Genomic DNA, 18107 nt, shown 5'->3' on the forward strand with positions numbered 1-18107 from the left:
ACGCACGTGAACTGCTTCCGGTCAGCCTGAACCCGACAAAAACGGTAAGGTAGGTAAGGTATCGGTGTGTGTATTACAGCTATAATAAATGTTCCCAAAAGATAAACTCCGGCCTGTCCTATCTATACTCCCGCGTCCCCGCCCAATGATTGCCGTTTTCGCTTCCGATTTTGGTCGTATCCTTCCGTGTCCGCTGGCCCAGATACCGATGGTGTCTCCTGGGGAGGATTCAACAGCGCGTGAACGCTGCCTATGCTAGCACCCCGAGAGTTTGACCGCCCTGGTTCGCTTTCGTCCGGTAATGGCGGTGGAGGGCCCTCGGAGGTCAGCGGAGGCCGCGGCTGAGTTAAAGGTGCCGCTATGCGCACATGCTGTGCGTCGTGACTGTCAGGCATGTTTGGCGGAACCACGATGGAAGGCTCCCGCCATCTATACTGCTGGAGATTTCTCAATTCTCCCGAAGAATTGCGATGCAGTGGATGTGGTGGAGACGGACGAGGCATTCCTGCGAAGGGGCTATACCCAGGATACGACATGTGCTGGAGACTGTCGCTCCTCGGAGGCAAATAAGGACGGGCACTCGACGTATAGCTATCCCGTTGATGGGGGTGAAATCGCTGGTAAGATTGCGGGCTGGATGTACTGCTTATCGTCGACATGTCGCTAATGCTCGGCCGTTCTGGAGGCTGCCAACCATACATAGTTGATCTTCGGCGATAAATATCTGCCTGTGAATAGGCACGTTGACTCATGTCCGATGTGATGTTTGCCACTGTATGCCGAAACTTCTCCAATTCCATATGCAGCTCGTTCACTAAGGACAAGTAAGCTATCTGATCACAGGATGCGCTTTCAAGGCCCTTACCATCACGATGCAGCAGGCCGTCGGCTTTGTGTGCATCCGTAAGCGCGGCGATGAAACCAATCAAACCAGATTGAAGCTATGAATGCCTCATTAGTGCAAGAAACCACTATATATCGATGGGTGCGCACCTGTTCGTAAGACTGCAAAGCCGATCTCACGGCGTGTGATTGACTAAGTAGTGCATTGTAGTTGTCTTCCAGGATGGCAACTCTCTCCGAGAGCATTTGGACAGTGTGATCACTTCGTGCTGCTTGCTCATCCGGCACTGTTGCATCCATATACCCACCCGGGCCACCTAACTCCATTACCGGCGTTGGCAATGCCGAGGATCCATTCGAGTTTTGATGTGAATACGAATCTCGGTGTACGAGCGGCTGGCGAGAAGACTTGCGTTTGATGCCTTGCAGAGCATCCACGCCTCCTCGTTTGAAATTAGGGTGCTTGAATTCCCATACCGTGGACTCTGTGGACGAGTTTTGATGGAACATGTCATTCACCTAAGCCAGGTCAGTCATGATGCCACAGAGAAAAGGATCGTCAACATACCTTATGGAACCCGTACATGTTCAATTGCCGGACGAAACTCTGCCAGTTGTTGTGTTTGAAAAAATGGCTCAAGCACTTGGAAAATTCGGTAACTTCCTTGACCACAAACGTTTCTCCGGACGTTGTCCATGAAATAAGATGCTGTATCGTAGGCTCTTCAACCATGGCGTAAAGCTTGTTAACGAATGCTGCTTGCACCTTGGGCTGCAAGGCGGGCGGAGGTTGTGATTGAAAGGGAGTGTTGCCCACAGCATTGGAAGCATTTACCTGGGCGGATGCAGAGATGCATGAAGGTGGTTGCTCCAGCATGGGTGGTGTGATCTGATCAGAAGTGGGCGACAAGGACGGATAGGTCGCGGGAACAGCAACCTCGGGAGGTCTGTTATCTTGGGCGGAGCTCATTGAGGCCGCAACGACGTTCTTATTATGTCCCATAACTCTTCGCTGGCGACAGCAAGGTTGGGATCAAAGCGAATCAAAGGCAGGCGGGTGCTCCAGATCACAAGTCGAGCGCAGAACGAGCGGAGATGGAGAACCGTCGAACGAAACAGCTGATGTCACTTGGCAGCAACGGGTGAGACGTCGCACAGAAGCTCTGGATCTCGGTGTGCGATGTCCAACGTCGCCCCGGGGCTTCTGTCTCTGGCGGACTGTGGGCGCACAACGGGCGCGGCCAGCTTTGGCAGCTTGGGCTGACCCAGGGGCAGCTGAATGTGTAGCCTCGATTTGCTAAGAAAATCCGTTACCGGGGAAATTTATTGATCGATCACCTTGTACTTTGGCAGAGCGACATTTGCGGGATTAGTTGTACGTACACGTCTATTCGCGAAACGTGCGAAAAGCCGTCACAACACATTTCATCATACTACCATGTGTACCGCGCCGTTGCAGAACGCAAAACAGTAAAAATTGGTCTTCCAAGTCTGTATCATCATCCTAAAAAACATCGAGTAAGGGACCTCCAGCTGAACACCTGGGCATTTGAAGTCCGCCGCTGCAGCTGGGCGGGATGGCCAGGGTGTTCCTTAACGTACCGGTAATGCAAACAGTACACGTGCATACGACTGCAGATATGAACGTAACGTTGACTCGCGACCATCAAGGACCACAAGGACCGTAAAAAGACAACCTTGGGACCTTGAACCCAATTGCAGCGGCGACGATACAAACGAATCGGAATATGATGGCTCACCCATCGCAAGGTGGGGCACATCCGCTGAGTGCGGGCCCTACGAACCCTCAGCCTTATCAGGACGCATACAGTGGCTTCACCGAGTACGTTCTTTCGGTGAGTATATGCGCACCAATTGTATCGGCTTGAGCATGTACTAATACGCTTCCTCAGATCAACAGGCCCCAATATCCATCCGCCAACGAGATGTATCTCAAAGAGCAATTGCGTAGTTTGATTGACGTAGAGATAGTGCAAAGAATACAGCCGTGTATGCGCACACCCGTTGCTCCACTTGGTCATTGCTCACGCTCGAACTTCAGCAGCACGTGTCATTCCATTCGGCTCCTTGGTGAATGGATTCGCAACTGCCAACAGCGATCTCGACCTCTGCATTCTTGACGATTCCCCCAATCCACGATATAAGATCAAGACGGAACTCCCCGAGGTTCTTGCCGCAGAATTCGAACGATATGGTATGTTATCAGTCAAAAGCGAAACCGGGGTTTCGCTGACTTCATTACAGGGTTTGAGGTCAAACTTCTTACGAAAACAAGAATTGTATGGGCCGGCCTGTCGCGTTAGGAAGGGTGCACTTTGAGCTGATATGTTGTCGTAGCCCATCATCAAACTTGTACAAGGGCCAACAGCACAATTTCCGCTTGGATTAGGTGTGTGCCATACGCGACAATGATTGTGCATGTCGTACTAACACATTTACATAGCCATGGACATCGGCTTTGAGAATAGGTAGGAAGAATTTCTCTTCGATAACGTTCTCACGGAATCGACTAATACGGCATCTGCAGACTGGCGCTCCACAATACTCGCCTCCTTGCCACATACTCAAGAATAGATTCTCGCTTACGGGAGATGGTATTATTTGGTACGTACATCTCTGCCTCAATCCACACCTGCTATAATGCTAATGGGTATGCAACAAGTGAAACACTGGGCAAAAGTCAGAGGAATCAATTCTTCGTATCATGGGACTCTGAGCAGGTAATCCTCTTTCATGGCCTCCGCGTATGCAGACTGCTTACAAAATGTTGCAGTTACGGATATGTCCTCACAATCCTTCACTTCCTTATCAACGTGGCTAGCCCTTCTTGCCTTCCAAACTTGCAACATATCGGTGCGCAAGTTCCGGTACCGTTCGAGGAACTAGAATGCGAAGGTTACAACATCTGGTTCTTCAAGGACCTTACTAACATACCTCCATCGCTCAACCGGCGGTCGATTGGCGAGCTTATGGCGGAATATTTCTCATATTATGCTCAGTTCGATTTTCGGAATATGGTCATAAGCATCAGAACACCGGGAGGGCTGCTCACAAAAACAAGCAAAGGCTGGACTCAGGCAAGTGACAAGTCATGCCTTTGTATCCGTCAGATTTGTATTAACCGATGCTATAGGCTCTAGATAGAGTTGGTCCTGAAGACCAAAAAGTTCGTAGCCGGAACTTCCTTTGTATCGAGGATCCATTTGAAATTACTCACAACGTCGGGCGGACGGTGGGCAAGAATGGGTTATATGATGTATGGCCTTTTGTCTCGTTTGCGTGAATAGAGCTGATGACCGTACATACAGATCCGAGGAGAATATATGCGTGCTTCAAAGTTGACACGAGCGCGTGATCCGCGAGTCTTCAGAGCGTTATGCGAGCAACGTTAAGAACGAACTATTTTTGTGACAGTGAAGAAACAGGGCCAATCACATGTCCTCTGTTGCCCAAGAATGATACTGAGCCTCCTTGACAGCCCGTTCGTTTTGTCTGGTGAACCACTGCTTCTCAAAACCATTCGACCGATCCACTCCGTCCCACCTATACCCCGGTTGGATACCATATCTGTTTGGTGGGAATCCACCTTGATACACTGGCTTGGACCCTTCTGCTGCCTCCGTTTTCCTCGTGGATTTCAGGAATGCTGCTGCAGGATCATTCCATCTCTCTCTTTTCTTCAGCTCCTCATTGATCTCTCTGTCGTCTGCTCGCCTTGCTAATGGTGCAACCTTCATTGCTTCCAGTTCTCTTCGTCTCATCTCACGCTCCCTCTGTTGCACCAGACCCTGATTCATCTCAAGTTCATTCTTCTTTCTCTCTTCCTCTTCTTCCATCCGCTTTCTTGCCTCCGCTCTCTGAAGAGCAATGTCCACTCTCCTCCCAGTAGCATCACGGTATACCGTCTCGGTGCCCTTGCCAGTCTGTGCTGCATCTGTAGAAAGAAAACGTGCTTCGTCTTCGGCTCTTCTAGCAGCTATTTGTGCCTTGATCTGGGCAGCTGTTTGAAGGCCTGCTAGCGTACCATTGGCCATACGCAGTCCGTCTCGAGGTGCTGAACTTATTATTGACGGCTGTGGAAGCGATGATTGTGAACCAGGAGCAACTTGTAGCAAAGGTGCTTTCTTGAAACCTCCTGGAGCCAGTCGTAGTTCAGATTCAGCAATATCTGGTGCATCCTCCTCCTCCTTCCCTTCGTTGTCCACGTTCTCCCAGCCTGTCGCATCGTCTTCCTTCACCACGACCTGGGTCTCTGCGACCTTCCTCTTTCTCTTCTTCCTCGTTGGTTCATCCTTCGTCAGATAGTTCTTTGCCAGGTATTCAGCCAAGGACGACATCTTCGTTGTAATCGTCTTCGTACGCGCTGCTCGTTCGATGTCACCGGCGCAGGTCCCCCGTGCAATACGAATTGCCGTACTGACAGAAACAGAACTCCAATTGCAAGAGGCCTCGACCTTGGGACGTTACGATGTTGATTAGACTCCTGTTTTTGTCTCTATACCTTCTATGCGCAGCGGCGGAGCAAGTTCGCATCTCTCTTTACGAGCAGGTGGACGAGGGCCTCCCTTCACAGACACCTCGAGCCGAAATCATATACGATACCGTATCTCAGACCGCGGAGACCAAATGGGCGGCGCGATTGTCTAGTATTGAGGGCAATTTGTACAAGCTGGGGCTGCTAGACGAGTCAGAGAAATCGGTCAATGGCGGATTCATCTCGCAGGTTGGTCCACTTCATCGTCTTGGGAGCGTTCGTTAATCAATCGAATTTGAATCCAGGCCGCACGAAAGCTGTTACACAATTCCGATGGCTGGCAGAACATACATGAAGAAGTCAAGGTCCACCTGGACAAGCAAGGCAAGCCATGGAAAGTTGACTACGGAATTTCCACGGGCTCAAATCCGGTATGGCTTTCGTTGAGCACTCATTGCTGCCCCCGCTGACAATCTGAGTAGCCGACCGTGATCATGGTTCCTTACCAGCTCAACGGACCAAGTGTGTCGCTCAAGAAGCCCATTGTTGCCCGTCCTGCTACTGCCGATGGCGAAGAAGTGCCGGAGCCAGAGAAGACATTCCTACAGAAGTACTGGCATTACTTGGTACCGATCATCTTAGTTATGCTGCTTACCGGCGGGGGTTCAGAAGCACAAGCTAAGTAGTGAAAGAAAGCAAGACAAAGTATATGATATGCTCTACCGTGTACTCCTAAGATACGACGTTACAAATATTGAAAACTCCTACACCATGGGTGCAAAACACCAAGAATGATCCCTTGAAATACGAGAACGCCCTCAGCTGGTATCAAAACCGTGCAACAAAATTCCATACCCAACACTCATTTCAGCACTGCTTCCAAGACCGTCTCGTAACATAACACGAACTGCCGTAGTGTTTGCACCATGGACAACCGGTCTTCCCTGAACTCCTTGACAGTGCGGTACACCCAGTCTTCTTCATCGGCGTCGTCGGAATGCTTGCCTTCTTCCCAATCGGAAGGGATAGGCGTTACATCCTCACCGGGAGCAGCCTGGGCTAAATGCATCGACTTTTGCACAAGATCAACGACAGAGTCGATCGTGCAGTAGGTACCGGTACGCCCACATCCAGCCGAACAATGTACTACAACCGGGTTCTTTTCCCGTCGATGTGATGTGGCTCGGGCGTCGGTCAATGACGAGAGGGAGGTGGATCGTGAGTTGACAGGCGTGGAGCGTGTAGTCGCCACAGTAGCCTGCTCAACAACGGCCAACAATGCTGCCGGTACAGCGGATCCAAAGTCAGGCCATCCCGTGTATTGAACTTGGGTAATCTCCCGAATGGGCTCGAAGGGGTAATCGCCGTGAGCAAGCGTAAACTCACGAATGATGATTGGCGCCGACTCGCCCTTGGGCAGGCCTTTGATTTCCGGACCAAAGTCTGCACTTTCCATCTTGCGCTCGGAGATTTGGTTCAGATACATCGGCCCATGGTGTTTATCCTTCCAGTAGGGGTGACACTTAACTTGACCTCCTTCTTCTGTGGTAGTCAACATCACAATCGCGCGAACATCCTGCTCCCAACACACTCGCCAAAAGTCTTCAGAAGTTGCCGGAAGCGGGCCCTGAGTAGCGATGTATCGCCTGTGGTTTGCGTGATTCTCGACGAATGACGCATTGACGTAATCAGTACCTCCTTCCCTGACATCGTTCAGCTTGACGCGCGAATGGTCATAAGGCCAGATGTTATTGTACCGGTTCCGCGTGCCTTGCTCCATAGCTGAAGAAATGCTCCAATGACTTCGTGCCCGGCTTTCACCATGGCCTGGAGTCTTGGACCCTTGGGTATTCAAAACAGATTGCAGACGCTTTTGCTCAAGCTTCTCCACCTTATAGAACCGTTCAGCAACTAAGGAAGCACCACCTTCTTCGAATGCAACACGATGCAACCACTTCGGCAGCGCCGCGATCTTAGTCGGATCCGCATCTTGAGGTATGCGAATGGGAATCGCATCCCCGACACCATTCATAAGATCCATGTTTTGTCGAATATTAGAGAAGAACGGATTCACAGCAGGCTGAGCCGCGGGCAAAGCACATGCAAATGCACCTCCGCCAGCAGCGTTCATCGACTGTCCCCTTGCGCTCAGATGCAGTCCTCCTGGGCTTCCAGTACTCTGCTCCGGTGCTTCATGATCCAGCACCTCCGAACATTCCCTCTCGATTGCGGCAAACCCACCCTTCACAGCATACAACCGTCCCTGCCATCCTTCTAACCCAAACTTCTTCGCCGTCTGCACCACTGGTCCCATCTCCGGCCATGCCACACTGTCCACATCGTACACAATGATGTTATCAGCCTCCCTCCACTTTGCGAACGTCTTCTTCTCCGCATCACTCGCCAACGTTTCTCCCAACTTGGCCACCGTGAACGTAGGTCGCTTCAACAAGGTAGTCGGAATGCAGACGTTAATAGCACACCGAACGCGCGTTTTTGAGAACAGTGCGTATGAACGCACATCAAGAACGACAGTCTTACCAAATCTAGACGATTGAACGTATTCCTTCAATTCTGAAGGCATAAGCGGTGCGATGGAGGAAGGCGTGCTCTGGGCCGGTCTGACAACTTGAGTCGGAACAGGGCTGGACCTTGAAGAGTTCGAGTTTGCGATAGATTCAGCACGCTTACGGCGAGGCTCCGGTGAGTTGAATGAGAATTGCGAAAGACCGGTCGTGGCAATTCTCAGTGGTGACATCAGACCACTACCATCTGGCGGCGACAGCGATCTTTTTCTTCCTGTCTCAGAGTCCTTTGATCTTGGTGTAGAAGCTCCCGGTGTCTGTGCAGAGTCCAGTCGCATTTCGCTCATCCCAAGATGGAGACGAGGTTTCGATTTGATTTGTGCAGGGCCCATCAAACCTGGGGTCTGCGCAAAGACCATAGGCGTCTGCGCTTGCCTTTCTGCTTGCCTCTCTAACTGCTGTCGGAAAAGTATGTTGGGATCGGCCAGATGTGAAGGCGTCGCTTGTACACCATCCATCTGTTGTGGAGCCGGGGTCGTCGTCGCTAGAGTGGCCGGGACTGGCGAGAAGTTGCGCTGGGAGTATATTGATCCGCCGAAGGGCTGTTCTGTACTTGTCGAAGGCTTGCTGAAATCAAAGTACGACATGCTGTTGTCGGGATTCGCTGAAACGGAGCCCGGAGCTGGAGTCTGCGGATACGGAGTGTGAGGTGAATGCTGGATCTGAACGGATGTAAGGAATGCAGGAGTGGGTAGAGGAGGAACAGGCCTCGCTCTTGGACCCATATTTGTCATTATTCGTTGGTTGACGGGATAAATGCTGAACGCAATGGTGCTCCCGTGTTCGTAGTGCTGAGCGCTCTGAGTGTGGTTCTCGCCGCGCGCGCTGAACGTCCACCCTGTAAAGTGGCCGCCGCGGCATTCGAAGGCGCAGATACAATGAGATGAACAAACGCCCCGCCGTGGAAAGCCTTCTATGTCATACACCGAAAAAAAAGCATAATCATCAGCTCAAATCATTCACAATTCCTTTCCCGTCTTAGAGTCTATCCTTTTGGCACTCAAAAGCCCTGCCGCTACCTTCCTTCCCTCGGCCAGCAACATGTTGAACGTGCTTGCCGCATTCCTCGAATCCATTACATCCACCGAGATTCCCAGATCATATAGCCTCTGTCTTGTCTCCTTGCTCAACATCAACGTCCTCGCTCCTGTCCCAATCATGATCAACTCTGGCTTAGGATGACAAAGCTCCAATACGGCAAATGCGTCTTTCGGCAGATCCAGGACTCCAGTCCGTGTAGCAGATTCGGATAGAGTAACGTCCCACAAGAACGGTACATTATTGATGATGAGCGCAGAACCCTTCAACACCTCTCCTGAAGCCAAAACGAAGCCTGTTCCATCGGCCAGGGCTGAGTCGACAGAGGAGGATGAAGGCATAACTCCGGACGCAGCCAAAACATCGTCAAAGAACTGATTTGACGCCCTAGAAGGCACACCAATTTGACCGGATGGTATCGCTCCGAAATCTTCAGGGCGTTTCTTCGTTGCCGCTTGAGCAACAACATATGACGTATGGAACGGCCTGGTCCTAGCAGCCGATGCGACGAGTGTTCTGCAAGCTGACCTCAACATATTTACTGTGATCTGTATCTGTCGCACCGCCGAAGCTTGAGGTTGAGAGTTGAGGCGTGTACTTGATGATGTCGCGATATTCTGCGGGTACGTGCAGCCGCCAGAGTTCGGGTGTGCAACCCCGGAAGTACAAACATCACCTCAAATTGACCGGTATAAGACTCACACCCTCTGCTCCCGATCAGCTGTAGAACAACACCTGTCAAAACTACTCCATCATGTCGCAGCGCACTCCGCCTCAGAAGATGACCCTTTACTCGTCGACAAACTGCCCATGGGCTGCTCGCTCGTTGATCGCTCTTGCCGAAGCCAACGTCCAGTACGAAACCGTCGAGATCGATCTCGACAACAAGCCTGAATTCTTCTTGAAGGAGGTCAACCCGCAGGGAAAGGTCCCTACTCTCGACTACGCTGGAGAAAAGTTGATCGAGAGTGGTCCCATTGCCGAGTTCGTTGCCGATCTCTTCCCTGACGTCGGACTTTGGCCTCAGGGCTCGACCGAGGAAACTGCCCTTTTCAAGCTTCGCGCAAGAATCTTTGTAGAGACCTTCATCACCAAGGTCGTTCCTAACTGGGTAAGCACCCTTACTTTCCTTACTTGCTTCATGTTGAGTGCTGACCAACCGGACAGGCCGGTATCCTCTTCCGCGCTGATCCCGCCGCTCCTGCTGCCATCTTGTCGGCTGTCGAGGGGTTTGTCGAGCCTCTGTTGCCAGAGACCTCTTCTGCAGGACCATTCTTTGCTGGCCGTACTGAGTTCTCCATGGCAGAGGTCCTCACCGCTCCCTTCGCAGCTCGCATTGACTTGATGGGCCGTACGTCTTTCCCGGCTCCATGCATATATTCCTATTGCTAACTTGTGCCCTTAGGCAACGGTATCGTCCCAGCCGACGTTTATGAGAAGCTTCAGAAGCTTCCTCGCTTCGGTAGGTGGATGAAGGCTGTCATGGAGAGAAAGTCCATCAAGGACACATTCGATGAGGCGTCTAACTTGGCCAAGATCAAGAAGAAGATGGCCTTGGCTCAGGAGAAGAAGTAAGCGCTTTCTTGGTTCTTTTGCGCGTACGATACGAATGATGTCGGTTGACAGAACACCACCACGGTTGTAAGATCTCTAGAGGCGTGGAAGATATCATCTGCTATAACATGGTATATCCCGAATATCCTATTCCGTCCTATCCTAGTCATACATATCGTAACGAAAGTGTTGTCACACACACCTATGATCATGAATTACGAACCTCTCTTATGCCATCCAAAATCCCTGTTGGGTGCGAGAACACTCTACTCAGAGTGCTCTCTCGCCTTATCCTTGGGGCCGGAGGCCGAACTTGTCCCTCTGCCGGTCGTTGTGGAGCGGCCTGATTGTCACGCAGCTCTTGCAATGCGGCATCCGATACCTGGTCATGCCTTCCGCGACGACGGCGCATAATAGCGAGGTACCTCTGGAAGCGCCTGGAATGTTGACCCTGAGCGTCGCTTTGGCGGCGTTCAGTATTGCTTGATTGAGGAAGTTGTGAATGAGGAACCAAATTGCCCAATACCGATGCTGCCATTTCTGGACGGGCACGAGTCGTCTCGTTTGACGCTGGATCCGCAATTGCAGGTACACTTGCATTATCGAGTTGTGCTTGTGCTCTCTCCTCCGGGGTTTGCCTTACGTCTTGTCTGCAGAGCGGACACAATGACGAAACATTCAGTAACCATGGGTCGACGCATGCTGGATGGAACTGGTGCTCGCAGGGTAGCACTCTAAGCTCTTCTCCATTCTCAAACTCGTCCATACAAATGGCACAGGGTTGGGCCTCAGTCACTTCTTGCGGTGCAGGCCTCGCAGGAATACTTTGTCCATCCTCTGCCACGCCCTCACGGTGATCGACGCTGGCTTTATCTCCCGTTCCAGCACCATCACCATCATTGGCACCTCCTCCTGTCATCTCGAAATCCTTTCGGTTCTCGTGATCACCTGTTGATCCAAAGCGAATGACTGGGAAAGTGTCCAGCATGGCTCTGGCGATTCCCCTTGCCCGACGAGGTCTACTTCCCACGCCCCCGTACATTCCATATCGCTCCGGGTGACGGCGCGCTCGCCTGGCTCCAAGGACGATGATGACACAAAACAGTATTCCAATCAGAGAGGTAATGACATACAAGATGACCATTGCGACGCTTGTCGTAGACGGTTGCCATGTACTTGCCTGGGAACTCGAGGAGGCGGTGGGCGCGGCAGCCTGAACGCCGGTCGTACTCGTACTACTTACATGCGTGATGTTTGCTATAACCGGAGTGCTCGTAAACGAACCGGTGTATTGGGTATATTGCTGTATAGTATAGAGAAGCATGCTCGCATCTCGATTGCTGATGGTGGTGAAGGCTGTACCGACCGAATCCGGTATTGGCGTGGTGAAATTGCAGTAGTCAGAGTAAGCAGAATACAGGATCATGCAGGCAGCACTGGCGGAACTTGCCTGGTTGATCCAGGTAACTACATCGTCTGAATCGCAAGAGATCAAGGCGACGCTGTTGGAGTCCAGTGGACGTCCGGGATAAACCACGAGGGCGCCTACGATATTCCGATGAGTACAACTTCGGGAAATCGGCGCCGCGCTGCGCAAACTCACCAACACAACCGGAATGATTTGTAGTTCCAGCCAAACCGTTTGCCGGAGTTGCCCAAGTCCTCGTCTCGCCGCCGACACCGATGGCGATCTGAAATGCGGGAGCGGAGCCCGGGAAAGCGGAAGCGTTGAAAGTGTTGTTGAAAGGCGCGGCATCATAAGCGAGAGCATTTCGCAGGAAGCCCAGGCCTACCAGGAGGATGTACGGCATATACATCGCGCTACACGACTGAACTGATCTGTTTGGTGGTGGTGGTGGAGGACCCCGCGCTTCCCCAGCGATCAGTCCAGCGCCGACTTTGCCGCGGAGTGCTTTGGTGCACGCGCCTCTGCAGCGCTCGGCTCACATGTGACAGTCGCTCCAACCACCACTCCTCCATCGAGTCGGTCAGTCAGTCAATAGCATCAGCAGCAGGCAATGGAACAGCCCTGCAACCGATGAACACCTATCCACGGAAGCTTCCTCTGGTTCCCGACACAGCTGCTACTCCATCCATTACAATCCCCGCCGACGACCCGACTACCGCAGACCATCCAGACCACTACCTGCCCTCAGCACAACCTCCACAGCACCCTAATCTACTGCCAAATACCGCGCATATATCGCCTACTCGTCCACCGCTACAGGACCCTATGAGCATACTCGGTACGTACACTGTTTCTTCTTGCATGTGAAAGTGTCGGTGCACTGCAGCTGCGTCGCATGGGGAAGAACCCTGAGCAGCTGTTTCGAGACATGGACATACTGACAGTTCTTCTTCTTCAGCGGCATCGCTCAGTATGTCGACGATGGCTTCGCAACCTCCGCCGACTTATCATAGTCATAGTCATCCTCCTGCACCTCCTCCTTTTCCCCCGCCCTTTACGGGTCAGCTCTCCGGCAGTTCCCTCCTCAATGATTCGGAAGCCATGGCCTTTGCCAACTTTTTAGACAACATCGCCGGTAACGACATCTTTCTCTTCCAGCCGGTCTTGCCAGACAACCTACCGAGTTGGCAGCCAGACAAGCAAGGGTATGCCAACGAAACTACGGTGCCAAATACCTCAACATGGAGTCAAAACTCGCATTTTGGCAACCAGGCAGTGCCTATGGATACAAATACAAGCCAGAATGGTTACAACGGGATGAATGCCCCGGTACACGGCCCTCAGCAGTCGCCCATGCCCAATAACGTCCCGCAAACAAACTTTCCTCCACGGCTGGAAAGTCTGGCACCACTCACCGCCCTCGCCGACATGCGAACGCCATCCCAACTCAGGCGAGGCCGCCAAGAAGACTATCCACCCGCCAAAGCCGAATGCACGGATACGCGGCAGCAAGACAGTACGCCACCCAATTCAAACGGCTTCTCACCTCCGTCATCTACGACACCTACTGCACGAGCCATGAGTCGCTCCGCTTCTGCGTCCCACAATGGTTCCCTTCCATACATGCCCGTGGGCCGGTCCACACGCGGCAGGAAACCGACCCTTAATCGTGCGTTCAATAATGACGGCACGAAGGCCGACGCCTCGGGATCGACGGCAATTATCAACGGCAGGCGTGAGAATCTTAGCGAGCATCAGAAAAGGTCGAATCATATCATGTCGGAGCAGAAGAGACGGGATCTTATCAGGCAGGGATTCACGGATTTGACGGAGTTGGTGCCGAGTTTGAGATTGGGCGGTGATTCGAAGAGTGTTATCCTGACCAGGACGGTTCAGTACGTGGAGGACCTACTGCTTGGGAACGATAGGTTGAAGAAGTTGTTGGGTGAGGAGTGAATGTGGGTAATGCTGGCAGGAGTTTTTTGGTTTTCTGTTGTGTGCTTGTTCTTAAAGCCTTTGGGAGCGGCTGGGGCGCGAGTTCGGAGTTTCTATTACTTGCTTTCTTGGGTATCTGTTTACGCATGGCGGCGGTCCATGTCAGGCTGGGTTGACCAGTTTGAAGGCCGGGCCACCTTTATTCTTTCTACACAATTCTTGCTATTACCGACCTTGGGCCGAGGCAGTCGTATGACGAAGCTGGCCCAGGACCGCGGTTTTGAATTGATCATGGTCTTTACTCCAGTCATTCCAGCACGGGCGGACCAACATTTAAGGGTCCCAGCACTTGGTCAATGGTGTTTGTACGGCGCGGACCCGCTTGGCCTTTCAAGAGAGCGCGCGCGGGCCGCTGCCACCACCGCGGCAGGTTTCCTTGGTGTTGTGCCGGTACGGTATAAAGGTCCACCGTACTGCCACGTATCAACTTCAACGTAGCAGGACAGACAAAAACAACGACTCCCCGCCCTGAATGTCTGCCTCCATATAGCAACCACAGACAATGACTGATTCCGTCATCTCACAAGCATTGGACTTGCTCCCGACTGGGACCGTCTCGCCTGCTGTCTCTGCTGTTTCGGACGTTATTAATCCATCACAACTGGCTATGCCTCCGGCTTACCTGTCACCGGCTATGCTCCTCAGCACCACATTCAAGACAGAGGACGATCAAGACAATGAAGACGACGGCGACATGTCTGCATCACCTGCATCTAGCGACAATACACCATCAAGACCGTCACGTCCACCGCCAAGAAAGAAGGCCAAGACGGCGGAAGAAAAGGAGATTCGAGCACAAGAGCGTATCCTTCGCAACCGACAAGCTGCCCAAGCTTCACGTGAACGGAAACGCAAGCATATGGAAGAACTAGAAGTGACCAACGAGAAGTTGGAAGCGGAGAATGCCCGGTTACACAAGAGGGTGAAGGCCGCTGAGGAGGAAAGTGCGGAGCATAAGCGTCGTCTTGATGAGATGGCTGCCCAACTTGCTGCGATTCAATCGAGCCTCTCTGCTATCAATGCAGCCAGACCGATTACACCTACTACTCCCGGAAACCTCCTCGAGCAGGGAAACACCATCATCCCTGCCTTTCACCCATCACCCATCCGAGTCGATGTTCCTCTTGTCAGTAAAGCCGTCTCGACCGAGTCAACAGTAGCACATCCAGCACGGATGTCCTATCGCCAGCAGTGCCTGTTGACTATGTCGGAGCTTTACTGCCGACAAGCGAGCACCTTCCTCATCTCCACCCTTCTCAACTATACGACTTTTCTTCTCTTCTTATGTCAGAACTCGCCCCTCCTTCGTACGATCATGACGGCTTCTTCTTCGACGCCCTTCTCGACTCAAACCATTGTTCATATCATCCGCCTGGCGACTCTGTCCTTGACTCTGCGTATGGCGCGGCGCTTACAGCCTGCGACGACGCGACGTTCATCTGAGGCGACGTTGGTGAATGAGCTGGGTTTGGGACTTGGTGTGCGTCAGAATTGGCGGTTAGGATCCTCGAGGAACGGCGTGGGACGTAAGGAATGGATCGGAAAGGAATACGAGTATGAGACGGACCCTCCATGAGGTGGGATACGAGGCGAGGAATGGGATATGGGATTGGTTTCGAGGGAAATCTGGGCTCGGTGTTTTTCTTGTTTCTTCTTCTACATAGCGTTATCTTCTCAAGAATTCTTGAGGGGGCGGAACTTCTGTCAGTTGTACCTCTTAAAGACAACTGACAAGCAATTGAATACCATCATCTTCTTGCTCTAAACGATTGCACTTGCGATTTTCTCCGATCATACATCTCGTACACTGTGTTCCTTCGAGAGGAGCGGGGAGTGGCTGAGCGCGGGAGCCGCCCATGTCTCGGCCTCAGCTCGTCCCCTTTGTACGGCATGTCAAGCAGTGACGTCCCTTTGTGAGGATCAATGCGAAGAAGAAGAAGAATGAATGCTACGTCTATGTCTTTGCCGCTTGCCGTTTGACGCCCAGCAACGATGCTCCTCTTCAATCTCGTCTCTCGACACCGCCGCTGCGCATCCAGATACAAATACACCGGCTTGATTGCACGCACGGGCCTCCCTCCCGAGCCTCTGAGCAGGTCACCACTATCAAACGTCTGAGCCGCATCAAGGAGGCAACCGCAATCTATACCCACAGTCGTCTTTCTGTGTGACATCTGATACCGTCTAAGTCCCCGACACTCCCTACCTTCGTTCACAGCAGCCCGACCTTCGTTTGTCCCGCATACTTACCATCATTTGCCATGAGATTCGCCATTCCAGCACTGCTTGCCAACATTCTGGCACCGTCTATTGCGTTGGCAGCTCATGCGGCTCAATGGCGCGAGAAGCCGATTTATCAGGTTTGTACCCTGTTATCGGCGTGTGATGGTCTTTGCTAACAGTCGCTTTCACAGGTGATCACAGATCGTTTTGCTCGAGAAGATAATGCGACGACCAGTGTCATCTGCGATTCTGGTACAGACATTTACTGTGGAGGATCGTGGCAGGGGATTATCAATCAGTTGGACTACATCCAGGATATGGGATTTGGAGGTATCTGGATTTCACCAATTGTGAAGAATATCGAGAACTACACGCAGTATGGGTGGGCATATCACGGTAAGGCTACCATAATATCACGGACGTAGTGCATGGCTAACAGGCAACACAGGCTACTGGGTGCAAGATTATTACGCATTGAACCCTCACTTCGGTAATGAGAGCGACCTCATCGCCCTCTCTGACGCCCTCCATGCCCGTGACATGTATCTCATGGTCGATATCATCGTGAACGACTATGCCCAAGCAGCGTTCTACCACAACTCTCCTGACAGTCGCAACATCGACTACTCCCAATTCCACCCCTTTAACAAGGAAGAGTACTTCCATCCGTGGTGTTGGGCGGACTTCTCAAACCAGACCAGTACGGAAGACTGCTGGACGGGTGACATCAATGTTCCCTTGCCTGATCTGAATCAGTCAATTCCGTACGTGCATGATACCTTGTTGGAGTGGATTGCGGAGGTGGTTAGCAATTACTCCGTGGATGGTATCCGTCTTGATGCAGTGAAATCCGTGCCGATCGAGTTCTGGCATGACTTCAACAAATCATCTAACGTTTACAACCTCGGTGAGAACTTCGATGGTGACGCGTCCTATGTCTGCAACTATCAGAACAAGTCGATGGATGGCTTGCTCAACTATCCGATGTACGGTACTGTCCTCACGGCATTCTCAGCAACCAATGGCAGTTTCGAGAGCCTGAATGCAATGATCGCGACAATGCAGGAAGAATGCGTGGATCCGACTACTATGGGCAACTTCTTGGAGAACCAGGATACGCCCAGGTTTTGCTCTTTCACCAATGACCGCAGTCTTTACTTGAATGCGTTGACCTGGAACTTCTTGTCCGACGGAATTCCCATTCTTTACTACGGTCAAGAACACTATTTCAACGGCACCGCTGATCCCTACAACCGTGAAGGCTTCTTCTCGACTGGTTACAACAGATCATCAGAGGCATACGCCCAAATCCGCTCGCTCAACCTTTTCCGCCAGAAAGCAACGGCTGACGACGCGACTTTCCTCGAGACCTACGGTTCAGCTCAGGCTGTCAATGGTGACAGAAGCATGGGATACGTCAAGGGCGATGTTGTTATTCTGTTCAACAACTACGGCGAGGATGCTACTGATATCCCATCATCGGCTGTCAGCTTGAAGACGTCCTGGAGCAATGGTGACAGTGTCACGGAGATCTTGACGGGGACGACATATACCGTTGGTGCGAGTGGCGCTTTGAGTGTGAAGTATCCCTCCAACGGATGGCCGCAGGTTTTCTACCCTACGTCACAGCTCGGATCAGACAACTTTGTACCTACGATTCAAAAGACGCCAAAACTGATTCAAACGGCAACGTCCACCAGTACGGGGTCTTCGGCGACCGGTGGAAGTGGATCTAGTAGCGGAGCTGTTGCGGTCGGAAAGATGGGCGTTGAAGCAGGGCTTTATGCCGCGATCATGGCAGCGGTGTTTGGAGGTATCTTGGTACTCTAGTGATATGACGGGACGTCGTTCGATATTCACACATTTAGCATATGCATTTAAACGAATTGATCACGAGAGGCTATCCTGTAAATTGCCCGGGAACGTGTAGGTAGCCCGCGGACGATGCTGCAGCTTCCCGTATATG

General features: G+C 52.0%; 11 protein-coding genes across 11 annotated transcripts; 6 read left to right on the forward strand and 5 right to left on the reverse strand.

Annotated features, from left to right (window-relative positions):
• Positions 1–47: 47 nt before the first annotated feature.
• SAICODRAFT_87826 (uncharacterized protein) lies at positions 48–1769 on the reverse strand. Its single transcript, XM_019171521.1, has 4 exons — positions 1412–1769; positions 994–1362; positions 866–941; positions 48–814 (listed from the first exon to the last, which is right to left on the reverse strand). The coding sequence occupies exons 1-4, from the start codon at positions 1718–1720 to the stop codon at positions 123–125; spliced, it is 1446 nt and encodes a 481-aa protein (XP_019026817.1). The 5' UTR covers positions 1721–1769; the 3' UTR covers positions 48–122.
• A 493-nt stretch (positions 1770–2262) lies between these two features.
• SAICODRAFT_150514 (PAP/OAS1 substrate-binding domain-containing protein) lies at positions 2263–4221 on the forward strand. The gene is made up of 10 exons (XM_019165542.1): positions 2263–2699; positions 2757–2853; positions 2906–3058; positions 3109–3143; positions 3202–3253; positions 3308–3332; positions 3392–3468; positions 3527–3584; positions 3638–3941; positions 3998–4221. Exons 1-10 carry the CDS (start codon positions 2592–2594, stop codon positions 4145–4147), a joined length of 1059 nt encoding a protein of 352 aa, XP_019026818.1. The 5' UTR covers positions 2263–2591; the 3' UTR covers positions 4148–4221.
• Positions 4222–4295: 74 nt separating this feature from the next.
• SAICODRAFT_52463 (uncharacterized protein) lies at positions 4296–4898 on the reverse strand (the record flags this gene model as incomplete). Its single annotated transcript, XM_019169146.1, has 1 exon — positions 4296–4898. One exon carries the CDS (start codon positions 4896–4898, stop codon positions 4296–4298), a length of 603 nt encoding a protein of 200 aa, XP_019026819.1.
• Positions 4899–5332: 434 nt separating this feature from the next.
• SAICODRAFT_4936 (uncharacterized protein) lies at positions 5333–6024 on the forward strand (the record flags this gene model as incomplete). The annotated part of the gene is made up of 3 exons (XM_019168964.1): positions 5333–5587; positions 5644–5769; positions 5821–6024. The coding sequence occupies 3 exons, from the start codon at positions 5333–5335 to the stop codon at positions 6022–6024; spliced, it is 585 nt and encodes a 194-aa protein (XP_019026820.1).
• Positions 6025–6200: 176 nt separating this feature from the next.
• On the reverse strand, positions 6201–7922 carry SAICODRAFT_52360 (uncharacterized protein; the record flags this gene model as incomplete). Its single annotated transcript, XM_019169135.1, has 1 exon — positions 6201–7922. The coding sequence occupies one exon, from the start codon at positions 7920–7922 to the stop codon at positions 6201–6203; it is 1722 nt and encodes a 573-aa protein (XP_019026821.1).
• Positions 7923–8818: 896 nt separating this feature from the next.
• Positions 8819–9509, reverse strand: SAICODRAFT_28782 (uncharacterized protein). The gene has a single exon (XM_019167229.1). The coding sequence runs from the start codon at positions 9495–9497 to the stop codon at positions 8883–8885; it is 615 nt and encodes a 204-aa protein (XP_019026822.1). The 5' UTR covers positions 9498–9509; the 3' UTR covers positions 8819–8882.
• A 206-nt stretch (positions 9510–9715) lies between these two features.
• On the forward strand, positions 9716–10536 carry SAICODRAFT_23089 (thioredoxin-like protein; the record flags this gene model as incomplete). Its single annotated transcript, XM_019166672.1, has 3 exons — positions 9716–10072; positions 10129–10312; positions 10367–10536. The coding sequence occupies 3 exons, from the start codon at positions 9716–9718 to the stop codon at positions 10534–10536; spliced, it is 711 nt and encodes a 236-aa protein (XP_019026823.1).
• Positions 10537–10723: 187 nt separating this feature from the next.
• Positions 10724–12332, reverse strand: SAICODRAFT_4940 (uncharacterized protein; the record flags this gene model as incomplete). Its single annotated transcript, XM_019168966.1, has 2 exons — positions 10724–12060; positions 12119–12332. 2 exons carry the CDS (start codon positions 12330–12332, stop codon positions 10724–10726), a joined length of 1551 nt encoding a protein of 516 aa, XP_019026824.1.
• Positions 12333–12613: 281 nt separating this feature from the next.
• On the forward strand, positions 12614–13938 carry SAICODRAFT_150602 (uncharacterized protein). Its single transcript, XM_019165544.1, has one exon. It carries the CDS (start codon positions 12896–12898, stop codon positions 13877–13879), a length of 984 nt encoding a protein of 327 aa, XP_019026825.1. The 5' UTR covers positions 12614–12895; the 3' UTR covers positions 13880–13938.
• A 421-nt stretch (positions 13939–14359) lies between these two features.
• Positions 14360–15502, forward strand: SAICODRAFT_69050 (uncharacterized protein). The gene has a single exon (XM_019170443.1). The coding sequence runs from the start codon at positions 14421–14423 to the stop codon at positions 15492–15494; it is 1074 nt and encodes a 357-aa protein (XP_019026826.1). The 5' UTR covers positions 14360–14420; the 3' UTR covers positions 15495–15502.
• Positions 15503–16179: 677 nt separating this feature from the next.
• Positions 16180–17971, forward strand: SAICODRAFT_33089 (alpha-amylase; the record flags this gene model as incomplete). The annotated part of the gene is made up of 3 exons (XM_019168259.1): positions 16180–16278; positions 16333–16537; positions 16590–17971. The coding sequence occupies 3 exons, from the start codon at positions 16180–16182 to the stop codon at positions 17969–17971; spliced, it is 1686 nt and encodes a 561-aa protein (XP_019026827.1).
• Between the last annotated feature and the right edge of the window lie 136 nt (positions 17972–18107).

The sequence above is a fragment of the Saitoella complicata genome, assembly GCF_001661265.1.
Source record: "Saitoella complicata NRRL Y-17804 unplaced genomic scaffold SAICOscaffold_2, whole genome shotgun sequence".
Lineage (NCBI taxonomy): Eukaryota > Fungi > Ascomycota > Saitoellomycetes > Saitoellales > Saitoellaceae > Saitoella > Saitoella complicata.

Bases quoted from the DNA above. Each gene is read 5' to 3' on its own strand.
- SAICODRAFT_150602 (XM_019165544.1), top strand. From the start codon at position 12,896: ATGTCGACGATGGCTTCGCAACCTCCGCCGACTTATCATAGTCATAGT.
- SAICODRAFT_87826 (XM_019171521.1), bottom strand. From the start codon at position 1,720: ATGCTGGAGCAACCACCTTCATGCATCTCTGCATCCGCCCAGGTAAAT. The intron at 1,363-1,411 runs GTATGTTGACGA...GACCTGGCTTAG, and splicing joins ACATGTACGGGTTCCATAAG to GTGAATGACATGTTCCATCA. The intron at 815-865 runs GTAAGGGCCTTG...ACTTGTCCTTAG, and splicing joins CGGCCTGCTGCATCGTGATG to TGAACGAGCTGCATATGGAA.
- SAICODRAFT_69050 (XM_019170443.1), top strand. From the start codon at position 14,421: ATGACTGATTCCGTCATCTCACAAGCATTGGACTTGCTCCCGACTGGG.
- SAICODRAFT_28782 (XM_019167229.1), bottom strand. From the start codon at position 9,497: ATGTTGAGGTCAGCTTGCAGAACACTCGTCGCATCGGCTGCTAGGACC.
- SAICODRAFT_150514 (XM_019165542.1), top strand. From the start codon at position 2,592: ATGATGGCTCACCCATCGCAAGGTGGGGCACATCCGCTGAGTGCGGGC. The intron at 3,059-3,108 runs GTATGTTATCAG...ACTTCATTACAG, and splicing joins CGCAGAATTCGAACGATATG to GGTTTGAGGTCAAACTTCTT. The intron at 3,333-3,391 runs GTAGGAAGAATT...CGGCATCTGCAG, and splicing joins GACATCGGCTTTGAGAATAG to ACTGGCGCTCCACAATACTC.